Below are 13,087 nucleotides of genomic sequence, written 5' to 3' on the forward strand. Positions count from 1 at the left end.
AGATCCAGCGCAGTGTTGAGACTTTGCAAGTCACTTGTCAAGCTCTGGGCCTATTGATTTAAATAGAAAAATCAACGTTGATTCCAGTATAATCGATAGTTTATTGGAGTGGTACTCAACACTACCCAAGCGAGAGAATTTCTGCCAAAGGCCAGGTTCAGAGCAATGTCAGATCTGATTGTCAGTATCACTGCCCATCCGCTCACCACGGTCTGAGTCTGTCTCAGACTACTGGGGCACATGGCAGCATGTATGCACATTGTCCACCCTGCGAGACTCAGGCTGCGTCCCCTCTAGATGTGGCTGGCATTGGTTTGCTCCCCAGCCAGACATCACCTGGACAAGGTCATCACAATCCCTCCACAGGCACTTACCTCTTTGCAGTGGTGGTCCAACCCCATCCTGGTGTTGGAAGGTGTGCCGTTTGAGAGCCCATGACCCACGGTCTCCCTGATTTCAGATGTGTCCAACCTTGGTTGGGGAGTGCTTCTTGGTACACTGCATACTCCAGGGTTATGGTCTTGTAACGCACTCGTATTGCATATAAACATCAGGGAGCTCAGAGCCATTATCTGGTTTGCGGTGTCTTCCTTCCCCAACTGTCCAGCTGGGTGGTGCAGGTGTTGACAGACAACACAACCTCCACTGGAGGCCTGGAACAAGAAAGGCTTTCTCCTGTTGTGGTCAGGAGACCTGATGTACACCTTCCCGCCAATTCTGCTCATCAGAAAAGTCCTCTCAAAAATCAAGACACACAAGGCACAGGTCTTCATGATCACCCCAGCATGGCTTCACCAGCATTGGTTTGGCATGTTCGTGGAGCTGGCCGTACCAGTGCTATGGCCACTTCCTAGCTGCCTGGACCTACTCTTGCAGGATCATGGTCGACTCCTGCATCTGAACCATGCCTCTCTCCACGTCACAGCCTGGATGCTGCGTGGCTGAATCCAGAGGAACAAGCTTGCTCTAGTCAGGTACAGCAGGTTCTCTTGGAGAGCAGAAAGCCAGAGCAACTTACCTGTCAGAGTGGAAGTGTTTCTCCTGCTGGGCGTCTGAGAGAAATTATCTGATTGACCTAGTCATCTCTGCAGTCCATCCTGGATTACTTGCTTCACTTAAAGCACCAAGATCTCGTCACTTCTTCAGTCCAAGTGCATCTGGCCATATCGGCCTTCTATCTTCACATCCAATGTAGATCGGTGTTCACGCATGAGATGTTGATCAGGTTCCTGAAAGGCCTTGGAAGACTTTTTCTGCTGATTTGGGACCAGGTTCCTCAATGGGACCTCAACGTGGTCCTCTCCAGGCTCATGGGTCCACCCTTTGAGACTGTGACTTCTTGTTCCCTTTCCCACTTGTTGTTGTGGAAGGTTTCATTCCTTGTAGCTATTACCTCAGCAAGACGTGTCTCCGAGTTTAAAGCCCTCACTTTGGAGCCCCCATACACAGTATTCTACAAGGACAAGGTCTAGCTGCAGCCCCTTTCGGCCTTCCTGCCAAAGGTGGTGTCGCACTTCCATGTCAACCAGGATATCTTCCTCCCGGTGTTCTGCCCAAGAACTCACATGACCAATGAGGAGTGGCGGCTGCACACTGTAGATGTCAGGCGCGTCCTGGCTTTCTACCTGGAGAGCACCAAGCCCTTTCGCAGATCGACCTGCCTCTTTATTGCAACAGCTGACAGGATGAAGGACCTTCTGGTGTCCTCTCAGAGGATTTCGAATTGGATCACCACCTGCATCCACACTTGTTATGAGTTGGCACAGGCTGTGCCTCCACCGATTTAGAGAAGGCTCACTCGACTAGGGCTCAGGTATCTTTGACAGCCCTCCTGGTTCGTGTTCCTATCCAGGACATCTGCAGGGTCGTGACTTGGTCTTCAGTACACACGTTCACAACACATTATGCCATCACCCAGCAAGCCAGAGATGATACTGTATTTGGCAAAGCTATGTTGCAATGGACACATCCATGAACTACCACCTGCCTCCGATGAGACTGCTTGTGAGTCACCTACAATGGAATGGACACGAGCAAGCACTCGAAGAAAAGATGGTTACCTTTCTTAAGTGTTGGTCTTCGAGATGTGTTGCTCATGTCTATTCCATGACCCACCCTCCTTCCCCTCTGTTGGAGTTCTGGCAAGAAGGAACTGAGGGAGGGTGAAGCCAGTGGCACCCCTTATACCAGCACGTACATGTGCCACTCCAGAGGGTGCCAGAGCTAGTCCCCTATGGATACCACTGAGGGGAAAACTTCCGGCATCGGTGCATGTGGCGAGCACACACTCCTACAACGGAATGAACATCAGCACATCTCGAACAACAGTTACGAAAGGTAACCGTCTTTTTCAACTTCTGTTTAGTCCTGTTGTCTGTGACAAGTCTGAAGTGCTGAGAGTTTGCTGTATTATATTCTTATTCACCAATAGATTTATTAATTTTCAACATCAAGAACATATTCTGCCCTCATTTATATCTGTGCAACCGAATACAAAGACAGTGGGGTTGCATATGTGCAACTGAGAGTAGAATTTGACCTGGAGAATCTTTATTATTCCTGGCAACTATGTGTGAATCAGAAAGAAGACAGCCTGAGTTCCGAGATTCCAGACTGAGTTCACAAGGGTGGCAGTTTATAAATGAAACAAAGTGGTGGCTTTTTAACCGAGCAGTTAACTGAGACAATACACACCAAAACCTCTGTTCTTTTAACAGTTACTTTACTCAGAAAGTTGCTTTTAAAGACAATAAATTTCATTTTTTATGCAGCCAAAGATATTCCCCCATTGCATAACTGCCCCAATAAGGAGCACATTCAAAATCAACACCCTGCCCCACCAGGTTATCGCAGGTAAAAGCCTAAACTTGAACCATTCTTTGAGGGTTAAATTTAGCTTATATTGGATCAAAAAGAGGAAGTAAATTCCAGAGTTAAGAGCCACGTAATAGGAATGTCATGCCACTTGCCCCTAAACATTTAAATATAAGAACTATCCACTCAGACTCCTCAGCTGATAACTTCTTCCCTGACCAAAGGGAGAAACGTAGTTTTATGACAATTAAGTGCAGTTTCGTATGTGGACTGCTAAAATTGACAGTTTTGAGCTACAGAACTGCACTGGAGTTGTGAAGATTTCTAAATGTTGTATTATAGAGGGGCAGTAGGTCTTGTTTGTCTGGCCTAAATTAAATTGATTCAAATGTTTAAAGTTGAACCATTTTAATATTCTAGTTGATAACAAGGGCAATATGCGATACACGTTGCTTTGAGCACTATTAGCATGTAGTTTCTTATGTTTAAAATAATTCTGTTACTATCTGCCTTTATTATTGTCACACTATTTTTAATAATATGTGGATGTGATGTGTGTGTTTGTATTACCGCAGCACCTAGGAATCCTAGTCTTGGAGCAGGAGGACCTCATCATGCTAGGCAGCAAAAGTATGCTAACAATTTGTGAATGCTGCCTTTGGAAATTAAATAGTATAAAAAGAATTAAACTGGGTTACAGTGCCCTGTAAATGAAGAGATTATCATTTTCAGATTTAAACAGGACCTGATTCTGGCTAACCTCCAAGAAGACTGAGTTGATCCAGTAACCAGTCAGATTTCTAAATGGAGTGTGAAGAACATATCAGCTTTGGTGGTAGTTTTGGAATTGGATTTGACAGTCTGTGGAAAAGAGTCACTTTGAGATTTGAAGCCCCCTCCCTGCAGACTCCTGTGTTCTAGAGCATAGAGGAATTAATTAACAAAAGACACTTGATGCATGTAGTAGGAACTTCTACTCTGAAGCACATTAGGAATCCTGCTCTGAGACACCTATAGGTCATAGAACAGGGGCTCTCTCCATGCTCCTCCTAAATTGTTTCTCTCCTACCCTTCTCTGGAGCTTGTCAATTTCAGTTCCAGGCTCCAAGTGTTCTGAAGCAAACTGGAGCTAAATTCTCGAGTATCAAGCCACCTTGAATCCTGTGATGCATTAGTGCAAAGTTCTGTAGCACACACTTTTTAGGGGTCCAGTTTAGGAATTCTGTGGAAATATAGCTGAACTGTCTGAATTTTGTGCATGTAGAATATGAACCACAGCCTACACATCCAGCAGTTTGATCTATATATACACACAAACATTTTAAAAAAATAAATTTTGAAAAGTAATTTGTAAAATGATCAGTGCACCCATTCTCCTTTTCTTCCTTTATCATGGCTTTGTGGCTCAAATCCAAAGAAAAATCGAGGCAGAAAGGTGAAGAGAAGATCATCAGAAAAAATGCCAACAATGCATTTGTTTGCAGTGTTTTAGATTTGTTGGTCCCAGGATATGAACGAGACATGATGGGTCCAGCTTCTCTTGGTGGAAGGGACAAGCTTACGAGCTTCACAGAGCTCTTTGTCAAGTCTAAAGAAGGTAACCTGAGTGTCCAGGCTAAATACAAGATGGGACAGATCAAGCACAATGTTGTAGGAGACCATTTTAAAAAGAAGTGGACCGTTAACATCCTTGCAGTCATAGGACAGTGGAGGGTTAGTAGGCAGCAGGATGTGTTGCAAATTGTTGTAATGGGCCATAAAACCTGCACAACTCCTTTTCCCACTGGAGTCATGATTTTCCCACTCTTAGACTTGGTCTCAGGCTGCAGTACCCTGTGTACTAACAATGCTTTCCCTGGTCCTACTGAACTCGGTACCTGCAACTCTCCTTTGGGAGCTATAAGCAGTGGTAAGTAAGGCATATTGGGCTTACATTTTAAATTTCAAACTATAAATAAAAGTATAAAAACTAGATGAGATTTGGGAATTTAAACTGATGAGTGTACTTAAATGTGCATTATAAAATATTTAAAACATGCTGTTAGGTCCAAAAGGTCAAACTTTTGTATCACAGGTGTATATGTAGCACTTTCTTCTTTACTTGCCTCCCTACTCTTTGCTGTAAGCAGACTATATACTAAAATGTTCAAGAATCCTCTTCTCCAAGTGCCTCAACAGGATTTTTGTGTGATTTATGTCTTTTTATTTTTTAATCAACAAAAGGGTCTGAGGGCAATTAATATTGCATATTTATGTACTTATAAGGCTGCATGCCACCCCTGGAGGCCTGGAACAAGAAAGGCTCTTGGCTTAGGTTATTTCACCCCACTCCAGGATCACATGGGGCTGGAATTCCTTCCAGAGGCATAGTCTGAGCTTGGGAGGCGAAATGAGAGACTTTGCTCATAGAGATGCAGCAGCATGACTTGAACTCTCTCAAGATTGATCTACATACAAACTTGCACTGTAGTAATTAAACCTGTTCTAGCTGATGTCTTCTGAGGGGAGGAGAGGGGTTTCGGGAAAGTCTCTGAGGATGCGCTTAGGTGGGAATAAGTGTCCTGTTCTGATTTAGCATGCACTGAATTTTTACATATGTAAGCAAAATAGAACACATTTTAAAATAAGATGTAAATTACAACTGATTTAGTTACTGCAGTGCAAGTTTGTGTGTGGAGAAATCTTCAGTTCCTGAAACTCTACCAGGGATGAATTACCCATGTTTTCTTGGGACAGATTTTCCTCTTGAGAGGAAGGAGCGTGATGACTCTAGTAAGAAGACTGCTTTTTCCTACCAACAATATCCTACAATCTGGTGCAGAGATTGGGAAAGGAACTTAATGTATCTACTATGGAAAAGAATGAATAAAGGAAAAGTGAAAATGAAATGTAACAAAGGGATATAGTGTATAAAGAAATGGAAGATGAGCAAGTATTTTAGGTACAAGTATGTGTGGTCGGGGGGAATTGTAACAGGCTAAATTCTATAAAAATCACTGTTTCTACTGTTGAATCACAAGTTGCACATAAATTTAAATAATTGTACAATCTCTTATAGTACCATTGTCTTCTGTCTTTCTCTTCTGGTTTATCACCTGTTACTTCATGTCTACTTGGATAGTGTTAGCACAGTTCCTTGTGTGGTGGGATCCTGAGGTCTTTGAGAGCTATCCAAATAAATCTAAAAGTTATATAAGACATTTAGTGGTGCTAACTCACAATTTTGGGGGGGAGTGATGTGATTTTGGTTCTGACTTGTGCCTGTGTAGTGAATTTGAGCCTGCAAATTGGCTGTCTGCTCCACTTGCCTGCCTCTTGGGGTAGAATAACTAATCGGAGCTGCTGCAGACAGAGATGTGTCTCGCCCTACCCCTCCAACTCCATAGCAACCCAAAGCCATTCTCATAGGAGGAGAGAGTGGAGGTGGCTCTGTACCCTCCCCTTCTGTGAGCCATGGGGACAGGATGGTTCCTCTGCCCCAGCCTTCAATGCAACATCTGGCCTGGGGCGGGGCGGGGGAGAGGAGCAAAGACCCTGTGGAGTGTCTTCTCCCGCTCCCACTCCCCAAAGTCTGGAAGCCATGGCAGTTTGGTATGAGGAACCTCAGGAGAAGCAGAGGTGAGGCTGTATGAGTGAGTTCAGAACTGAGAGCAGCTTAGTGGACTGAGCTGACAGGGTGGGAGCTGGATGGGGGATGAATTAACTACTGGGCTGGGGACAGGCATATGTGCAGGTGAGAACTCTTTCAACAGGGCCAAAGTCACATTCCTTTTTCTCTTTCACCCACAATGGACAGGAAGAATTAAAAAATCAAAAGACAGACCAAAAAAGCACAATATATAGTCTTTAAAAGAAAATAAAACCTCATGTTTCTGGAGGTCTGCCTAATGGTTTTTGATGTCCGGAGGTTGGCAATAGTGGGAAATATATAATGGAAAATAAAGGCTTTTTTTTTCTTCAATCTTTTCGTTTTGGATTATTATAGTGAGCAGAGGATTCACAATTTGAGGGGTTTTGTTCATGAGGGACGCTAGAAAAAAATAAAAGAAATTTGAAGGTAACTTATTTCTTCCAGCTCCATATTCAACAGTATTAAAAGTTCTGCAGGCCAGAATTTTCCCTTCACTTGCATTTGTGCAGTCCCACAGTACTTCTTCCTCAGTAACATCTTAAATGGCTTATTCATGTGTATCAGAGGACAGAATTTGGCCTTGTGGTAGGAATTAAATTATTCCTCTAGCGGGAGTCTAGATGTAATCCTGCTCCCTTTTCCATGTCTGTCTGCCGTCCTAATAATAGCAAAAGTCAGTAAATGGTTATTTTAGTCAGTAAAGTTAGCATGAGTCTCAGAATACACAGCAAACTTTTTCAGTAAGAAGGTGTCATTTTTACATAGTCGTAAATGGTCACCTTAGGCAAATAAATCAGGTTCTGATTTTGAAACTGATATATCTGAGTGGAAAAGAGGCCATTTTGGTTCTTAACACTAGGTCCCCTTCTTTGAAAATTGTGGCTTTAACCTCTCTGCCTTTTTCCTCTGTAAAATGGGGAATTGTGAGATTTAATTCACTGTGTGGTTCTAGGGTACTGCAGTGATTGAATACCGCAGAAATTCCTGTACATAAAATTTGTATTTATATACTCAGTTCATGAGAGTAGAGTAGGTTGCATACTGAGATGCAGCACCATTATATGGTAAACCTCCAAACAGAAGTGACTTCAAAACTTTAACCTTTCTAGATTTTAAAGTACTGCCTTTCCATTCCTTGCAGCTCTCGCTATCTTTTGTAGTGATGGTACTCTTATTCTTTCAGTGTGAGTGAAATTCTCCCCACTGTGGAGTTGTCTGCACAAGACTCTCTGCACTGCATAGTCAGTTAATGCATGATGTAAGTGGTGTGTAGAATTTTTATCTATAAAATATATTTATCTACTATAAGCACTCTGTTTAAAACAAGTATTTGTATTTAAGAACATAAGAATGGCCTTAGTGGGTCAGACCAGTGGTCCATCTAGCCCAGCATCCTGTCTTCTGACAGTGGCCAGTGCCAGATGCTTGAGAGGGAGTGAACAGAAGAGGGCAATTATCAAATGATCCATCCTGTCCTCCAGTCCCAGCTTCTGCCAGTCAGAGGTTTAGTGATACCCAGAGCAAGCAGTTGTGTTACTGACCATCATGGCTATCTTCCATTTGATTGAGAGTGGTGTAGAATAAGAAGGCAACAGCTTATTCTGTGCTCTTCAAGGAGCAGATAGAAGTTGGCATGGGGAAAGCAAATTCTAGTAAGAAGCACACATAAGAGCATTGAGCTAGCAAAGGCAGCCAAAGGCTTCTGGAGCAAGTGTAATCTATTTTCCCTGGTAAAAACTGGGCTCTCTTTGGGTACATGTTTTTATCCTTTCTGTATGAAATAAAAAATACTCCCTTAGCCTGCTTGTATTGCATATCTTAGTAAGATGTAAAATTAGGAACAGCTGGACTGTCTCTCTCAGTAGCCAATATAAAAGATAAAACGTTTGAACATAGCCTCACTGGCACACATGCATGTGCTTTGTGCATGTGATATAACAGATGTGGATATGACAGAAAAGCGAAACTTAATATTTTAAAATATTTCCCAGAATGTGTTCAAAATAAACTTAAAATAAAATGGCATGTTTTTGTTAGTGTACAGATAGCTAGAATTCAGAACATATGCATTTTCTTGTGCAGTTCACAAGATGCGTTGGAAATGCTTTACTTTTTGCATAGTAGACATGGAATACTTGCTCTGCAGCTATCTGATCTTTTACCTGGTAATTTTTTACCCTTATGTGCAGGTGCAGCTGGGACAGGCAGATATAAAATGTCCAATCACAGAGTGCAGTGAATACCTGGATGAAACAACTGTCCTCTACAACCTGCCACATGACGACATCATCAAGTATAAATACTTCCTGGAACTCAGCCGTATTGACTCCAGCACCAAGCCATGCCCTCAATGCAAACACTTTACCACTTTCAGGAGGAGAGGTCACATTCCAACTCCTACGAAATTGGAGAACAAATACAAAGTGAGCATGCTCACCAAACCTATGGATTAGATGACACAGCTGTAAGCAGCAAAAGTAGGACAGCATGTGGTGGGCATTAAATGGGCTTTCCTCCATTACTGGAGCCTAATGTAAGCTGTGATTTAGAATATGAATCTATAGTATGATACATCTGAATAACTGGTCAAGTCGTGTAACAGTTCAGTCGTCTATTTGAACTTTTCGTGTTATTTATTTCTTGTGGTAGGAGGACAGTTTGGCCATTAAATTTTCATGGTACCTTGAAAGGTGACTGATCCCTTCACTTTCCACTGCACTAACTGAACGCCAGTTTGGACAGAAAAGAGGTGGGGGCTCTAAGATTGACTTTAATAATTAACCAGAGTTTTTAGCCACACAACTCAACTTTTCTCACAATTAACAAAGTATAAAGCCCTATGTGCTGGGGAAGCACTTTTCCTGAGGGCTGCTATGTTGCTCTGTGATGAGTTGCTTATAGGTGCAACTTTTTATTTTTATAATGGATAAGTGTTTTAAAATTCCCAAAAGGCAATCTGATTATCAGTTGCTTAGAATTCTCCATTACCCTATTGAGGAGGGTATGATACCGGAGTGTCAAGGAAGGTAGAGGTGAAAAAGATGTATCAAATATTTATCTGTCTTCCTGTCATGCCAGAACATATACAACTTTTAGATAATGTTTCTGAGAGAGAATATACTGGTTATTAAGATGATGACGGTACATATGCTTATAGCCAAAAAAGCAAAGTACAATCCACTATGCCTACAGTTTGACTAAAACTCGCATGCATAATGCAAAAATGACTAGTAGTAGGTAACTACTATCGAGTCACATTATTTAGTCACTTGCTCTCAGAATGTTAAGTAACTTTGAGAAAATCTAGTACAAGTGTACATGTATGATGATTAAGTTTTAAACGTGTTTACAACTGAGCATTAAATATTTTTGAGGAGAAGAAAAATCCATATCTGAGAAATAGTGTTAGTTTAGTCTTTAACACTGCTCCCCTCCTTTTTAAATTTTTTTTACTTAATTTAAATCTTGTTGCTTCAGATATTTTTTGTTACCGTTTTGAGGAAAGAACATGTAGGGTGGCAGTTATATTACACATTTTCCACAACTATTTTACTCATTTCCTCTTTCTTCACTCTCCCTTTCCATGACTTTTTTATGGTAAAATAATAAAGATGACAGCACTTGTTTATATAGTCGAGCCATGTTTTTATTAGTTTATTTTATTGGAGCCTACTTACCACTATTTACATATGATTGGTAACTTCTAAATAAGTTGCAAAGATGTGTAGCATGTTCTGTGCCTTGAATCACCACCATCTGATAGAAAGCCCTCTATGGTGGCAAATGGCAGAGTTATTTCAAAGGGTGACATGATTCTGGGCATGATGCTCAAGATGTCATTCTTTGTCTTCTGTGTATTTTATCAGTTAATTTAGGAAACATTTGTTAGTAAATGGAAGAAAACTACCAGCTCGTGATTAAGAATACTGTAACTTGCCTGTCACAGTCACTGTTTTTGCTTCTTGCTTTAATGATAGTATTGTTACAAATTTTTCAGTCTGTGGAATATGCTGGTATCTCATTGGGTTTCAGGTCACTTAGGGTGTGTTCTACACTGCGGCCAGGAGTGGACAGGCTCATGCTAACAGGGCACAAGCTATAGTGATAAATATATCAGCATGGACATTGTGGCTCAGGCTAGAGCTTGAGCTCTCAAGCCTACGGGGTCAGGTGGGCTTTACAGCCTGAGCTGCAATGTCCATACTGCTATTTTTAGCATGATAGCTCGAGCTCCGTTAGCATGAGTCTGTCCACCTGGCCTGGGAAACTCACTCCCAGCTGCAGTATAGACACACGCTCAAGGGCAGCTGAATTCACAATGACAGCTTCCTGGGCTGTGACCAAGCTGTGCTTACCAGCTTAGTTAGGAGTAGTGTAAAGGTATTTGTCATCTTTACACCTCCCTCTCAAAATCCTCAGGCACTCCAGCCATTAGGCCTCTTCAGATCACAAATTAGAGCAGCCTAACAACAGTTGTATTTTATGCTATCTGTCCATATGCCCAAGGGACGATTCAGCTGCTGAAACCAGGAGCGGAGCCATGGGGAGCCCCAGCACTCTCCTTCCCCCGAGGCCGGGAACAGAACTGCAGGGCAGAAGCCCCAAGTCCCAGCGCTCCCCCCCCCCTCAGATCTAAAGCCCTGAGCCCTGGTGCTCCTGAGGGTCAGAAGCCATGACCCCCCACTGCCCAGAGCCCTGACACCACTCCCTCCCTGTCCCCCGCTGCAGCCCCAAGGCAAGGCACTCTCCCTTCCCCCATGGTTGAAGTCCGTAATGTCTTGTTCAGAGTTACGGACAACTTCCATTCCCAAGGTGTCCGTAACTCTGAGGTTCTACTGTAACTTTTTGATAAGTGTTCTGTCCCTTTTTTGTAGACTTGGTCTAAGATCCATTTGATAAGTCTGGACTTGCCAGATTGTGTTCCCTCAGAGTGACTGAAGATAATGCCTGTCCACTTGTCCTTGTGGAACTGAGCTCATTTGAGGCTGTCCTACATTTGTGTAATTTGTTAAAAAGCAGTAATCTTTCTGTGACAAAGTCTTCCAGATAGAAATACTTGAAAATGGCAGCCTTTGGATAGCTTGCTCACATGAGCTATTCAGGTCACCTGTTTTTGTTTCTACTAGTTGCACTTGAGAGAAATGGCTGGTTGCAGATCCTGCCATCTGCCTCAGTGCATATCAGAATAGCTGCTTTGTTTGCAGTTAATGTGATCACTGCTCATCAGATTTTCTGGAATTATTTATTTATCTCTATCACCAATAAAACGTGTGACATAGAGCTCTCCAGTCAATGCGGCTGTGCCCGCAAAGATTACCCTTCTGGGCTGCTGTTACTGTGCTGAATGCCTCTTTTCCCTGCTCCTCACTCCATCTGTAAATTACACCAGAGGAAATTCTTCCTATTCACCATTGAATAAGTAACAGGAAATATACTGCCTTCAGAAGAGCCAGCTTACATGTGTGAGGCTTACAGAACATCAGCAGTGGGACTGAAGTCTATAAATACTCTATCAGTAGTGCATTTTTATTCTGAATAGTAATTTGGGGGGAGGGGGAATTTTTGTATCTCTTAGAAACCAAGAATACACTTTTATTAGATAGGAAAAAAAAAAGCATACTCAAAATAATTAATACAGTTTGAAAACATTACAAATTATTCACATACCTTCTAAAACCTAAATTCAGACTAATCTCAGCATTGTTTATTTTCTTTGCTGCAGATGAGTCTTCTACAAACTAAAACCTAAAGATCAATTGTTGATTGTATTCTAGCAATGATTACTAGAGGCATCAATCGAGATCAGGGCCCCATTGTAGTAAGCACTCTATGAACATAGAGTTAAGGAACAGTCCCTGCCCTGAACTTTAGAATTTAATTCAGGGGTTTCAAACTCATTTTGTGGTGTGGGTCTAATTACCCATTCAGTCAGTCAGTGGGCTGGGAGTAAAAAGGATTAACTGATTTTTCTCAGAATCAATAGAGTTCTGGCTGCTGGTGCCTAGAATGTGTTTCCTTTAAATTTTGGAATTGATTGGTTTGGGGTTTACAAGTTACTGCATTACAGATAGACTGAGAAACACTCTGCTGCAATTGGCCAAGCTTGGAAGGCCTTATAACTATTACAGCTGCTGAAGGTTTTCAGTTTTTAGAAGCGATAACTATGGCTACATGTTCATTTTGAAGTGGAGATCACAAACGCAGCACAATGTGTCATTATCTACTGTAGAATACCAGCTCAGCATAGGTTACTGTAACTTCTTCTATTAGCAGTGATGAGTGAAAGTTTTTAAGGACTTTAAAACAAGTTTGGAGGATGCTGTCTAGGTTGGTAGACCAGTAATTAAAGCTACGAGCTTTGTATGTTGACCTCTAGGGACATATGCAAACCTATATCAGTCTTCTGAGAAGGTAGGATACTGAAAATAATAAGCATCCTACTCTGCAAGCACTTTGCACAGCTGAAAATTTCCATATCTTTAAAAAGCAGTCTGGTGACAGGAATGCTTCTAACAGGCAGAGTAATAGGACGTATGCATGCTTGTTTAAAAACCAGGCACCACGAGACTGACTCCAACAAGAAACCCAGCAGAGGCTTCAATATTTTTAATTCTGTAGAATTTTATCCTGGGAACGTTTGTA

The 13,087-nt window shown here is 42.0% G+C and overlaps 1 protein-coding gene across 1 annotated transcript in view; it reads left to right on the forward strand.

The window, feature by feature from the left end:
- RNF217 (ring finger protein 217) overlaps positions 1–13,087 on the forward strand; it is a 137,342-nt gene that overhangs the window by 20,920 nt on the left and 103,335 nt on the right. The window contains exon 2 of the mRNA XM_030558334.1: positions 8,635–8,868. Within this exon, the coding sequence (XP_030414194.1) occupies positions 8,635–8,868 (234 nt within the window). The remainder of the gene's footprint in view (positions 1–8,634; positions 8,869–13,087) is intronic.

The sequence above is a fragment of the Gopherus evgoodei genome, chromosome 3, assembly GCF_007399415.2.
Source record: "Gopherus evgoodei ecotype Sinaloan lineage chromosome 3, rGopEvg1_v1.p, whole genome shotgun sequence".
Taxonomy (NCBI): Eukaryota; Metazoa; Chordata; order Testudines; family Testudinidae; genus Gopherus; species Gopherus evgoodei.